Raw genomic sequence first — 3801 nt, forward strand, 5'->3', positions numbered from 1 at the left:
CGGGTATTGTTTTGGTCGCCGTTGTCACGCATCGAGTTATGTCGTTTGTTGTCTGTATATTCGGTCGCGTAATCACCATTCATGCTCATGTGTGTAGATCTCGTGAACGTGAACGCGGGGTGTGGGGTAGGCCTAAGTCTAAACACAGTTGACCGAAAGATCGGTCTGTATCTGTCTGTCGGGGAATGTTCCGCGGAGACTGCGTCTGGCTTCACGGATCCCCTCCGTATACGGAGGACAGCGTTAATGGCAAAATATAAAAGAGTCCTCCGGACAGACGGATCTTTCTGTCTAAACCACAGTAAATTTTAGCTTCAAAGCTCCTTGGTCTATACGTTACCGGTACTAACTGTTAGATACTACTGTAGCGCTGGGACAGCTGGATTAGGGAGGTGACTAGGGCCAAGACAAGTTCAAGCTTTAGCCATTATATTAAATTATGTAACCTCCAGCAGTAGCTTCCGCTTTAATGTATGCATAGGCCCTAGACTATCTCTGTCATGATTTGGACAATCAGTGTGTTCCAGAAGATCTCGAAGGCCAAGCAGTTCATTTACAACCATGACAACACTACTCATCAGCTGGGTCTGTAAGCCAACACTCAATGGCAATGCACTGCAGTTTGGATAGTTGACCGAAAGATCGGTCTTTATCTGGTCGTCGGGGATTTCCGCGGAGACTGCGTCTTGCTTCACGGAGTGATGTTTGATGACGTAAAAAAAAAAAGACTCCTCCGGACAGATGGATCTTTCTGTCTCTCATTATATTCTGTATAATTTATGTGTAGACCATCTATACCTGTAGTACGACATAAATTCCGACTGGCTGACTTACTGATATTTCACAGATCATCTTTGTTTTTCATGGTAAACTAAAGGGTCATGTACCGGCAGTTATGGGTAAACTCGGCCTAGCGGGTAAAGTCGGCCCCCAGCGCGCGCAGTACAACTACCAGTACGTACTTGTAATGTGTGCGCTGGTGGCCGACTTTACCCACTAGGCCGAGTTTACCCATAACTACGGTACAGAGTCACATGTGACATATTATAGTTCAGCTTTTAGCAAGTCTGCCTGCTCTTTGTCTGTTCTTATTCTTTTATTACTGTTAAATCAGAAATGTTTATATCATCATGCATGTAAAACTACAGTTCTTGTTGACACTAGTACTTGTGATCTATACATTGAACACCAGTAACAATTCATGAAAATTCCATGCTGCGAAAGAGACTGTAGGCTCTGATTTTATTAAATTTCATGCCCCAGATATTATGGTTTTACATTATAATGAGCCATTGTAATGATTCATCGTACCACTCTCTAGTCCTTGGCGCACCTATATGTAGGCTGCCGTGAGGAGATACATTTGTGTCCAATCAACTGTAAATATACTTTTCTCTCAATTTTTCTTTGTGTATTGCAGGTTTATCTGGGTGAAAATGCCACGTAAAAAGCGTAAACCAACTCAGAATGACATTGAGCGTGCTTACCATGCAGCCAAAGAAGGGAAGATGTCTATACGGCAAGCTGCCAAGAAATTCAACATTCCCAAGTCTACGCTGATTGACAAGGTCAAGGGCAAAAGTCCTCTAGAGTGCAAGAAAGGACCGAAGCAGATTCTTTCCACTGAGGAAGAAGTGGCCCTGGCAGAATGGGGAGTAAAGATGGCAGGCATTGGTTACATGTGCATTAGGACACAGATCTTGTACACTGTCAAGACCATTCTTGATAAAGATGAGAAGGAAGACCGTGGGAGAGAGAAGAGATTTGGGGAGAACAACCTTCCTGGCAAAGATTGGTGGGTGCGCTTTTGTGATCGCCATTCCAAGCTGAAGAGAGCCACTTTGCAGGTCCTGGAGAGAGGGAAGAAGTTAGTCAAGTCAGATGCTGCACTCTGCAAGTGGGAATCCAGCCTGAAGAGATTCCTCCAGCGGCATGGCGTCAAAGATCCAGCGTGCATTTTCACCTGCACTGCTAATCGCTTCCTAGTTGAAGGACATCGGAGCGTGGTGAGGTATTGCTTCAGCAAAAAGATTCGCTCGCAATCCCAGTACCTGACTGTACTCACCGCAGCCTCAGCAAATGGCAAATTTGTGCCACCAATGATTGTCTACCCGTCTGATGCGGAGGATATTGATGCCCTGGAGGATGAGGCGGTTGAAGGCACTTTCTTCACGAAGAGCAGAAATGGTGATTTGAGTGTGGAGTTGTTCTACAGCTGGATTGGGAAACACTTCCTTGAGTATGCACCATCGGGGAAAAATATTGTCCTACTTATTGAGGCCAACTGGCCCTGTGTTGACATGTATGTATCCAGGTTGTGCAAAGACAAAAAAATCACACTCTTCTGCATGCCACCACCCTCGAGTCACTTCCGTGAGCCTCTGCTGTGGGGCTTTTCAAAGCAGCTGCCAAACGAGTGGAAAATGGAGTCCATGAACTTTGAACTCCTAAATCCAGGAATGAAAGTGGACAAGTATGCCTTTCCAGCAGTCTTCAGTAACGTTTGGACCCATCTTGCATCTGAGAATAATGCCAGGTTAGGCTTTGAGAGGAGCGGAGTCTGGCCATCAGATTCACAGAACCAGCAGAGGACTGTTAGTGAATCGGATCACCTGAACGTATTGTGCTTTGATGAAGATGGAAATAAAATCGAGGTTGCAATGTATGAGGAGGTCATCAGTGATATTCCTGTAGTAGGCACAGATGTCAGACAAGATAGCTTACCTGTGGTAGAAGGGGAGCACAACAAACTTGAAGGCATCGAAGATGAGTCAAAGAATGTGCTGAAACAATTCGAAGAGGCTCAGTCTCTGACCGATGAGCAAAAGGCTGTCTTTGAGTCCAGATTCGAGGCAGAATTCAAGGAACAACATGACCTGGTGTACAATGCGTGGAAAGCTCTCAAGGAGCTCATGGTCATGAAGCAGGATACAGCAGCAGAGTACGAGGATCGGTCTGACGAGGAATATGATGATGATGATGATGACAGCCTTCTGGGTTGGCTATCTGATGAAGACGAAGACGAGGAGAAAGAGAATGTTCATGGTGACAGTGTCCTATACAGCATCACCAAGATGGATGATAATGGGCCTGAAAGCAAGGAGGAAGAAGATGGAGATTGTGATGATAATGAGGATGACAGCAGAAGCGAGAGTGGCAGCAGTAAGAGGGAAAAGGATTGCAATGATGCTGAAAGTGACTGGGATTGTATCAGCTCCTCCTCTGAAGAATCTCTACGAGATGAAAAATTCCCACCATCCACCAGTGGACCAACAGCTTCCCCCTCAAGGACTGCCATGTCCCCTCTGAAGATCAGCAGGTACGTGCATCCTGGAGCCGCAGCAAAGAGGAAGAGGACCCATCCTAGGAAGAGTTCTCCACCAGAGAAAAAGAAAAGAGAGCAAAGTCACCAAAAAAGGTAGCAAAACTTGGACTTGGATCAGTTTCATTGTCTTCTTTATCATCTACCTATTATGTGAAAAAAAAACAGCCTCTAGACTATTCTGAAGTCACATGTCGACATTGACAGAGTAAGTATTCATTACTAAAGTCCTCTGGAGAAAGTGTTGTTTGAGGAGGCATAGCAGAAGCTTAATTTGTCGGATCCACTCGTCTGGCAACACCACCTTACAGAATCCAGAATTACATGTACCGTATTGCACAGAAGATACGTTACTGAACAAGAATGTATGCATTGTGTTACTGCATGTGCTTCATTCTGTGACTGGGCAGTGCTGTATAGCTCCAAAGGTATTTGTAGGTATTTGAAGTCACGTGCGGGAGGAAAAGAAAAATGAAGAG

The 3801-nt window shown here is 45.2% G+C and overlaps 1 protein-coding gene across 1 annotated transcript; it reads left to right on the forward strand.

Moving 5' to 3' along the window:
- Positions 1–1396: 1396 nt before the first annotated feature.
- Positions 1397–3422, forward strand: LOC139732665 (uncharacterized). Its single transcript, XM_071643515.1, has one exon. It carries the CDS (start codon positions 1437–1439, stop codon positions 3420–3422), a length of 1986 nt encoding a protein of 661 aa, XP_071499616.1. The 5' UTR covers positions 1397–1436.
- The last annotated feature ends 379 nt before the right edge of the window (positions 3423–3801 follow it).

Source organism: Diadema antillarum, unplaced genomic scaffold (genome assembly GCF_040938485.1).
Source record: "Diadema antillarum isolate AM-2024a unplaced genomic scaffold, OU_Dant_1.0 seq00000442_RagTag, whole genome shotgun sequence".
NCBI classification, from domain to species: Eukaryota; Metazoa; Echinodermata; class Echinoidea; order Diadematoida; family Diadematidae; genus Diadema; species Diadema antillarum.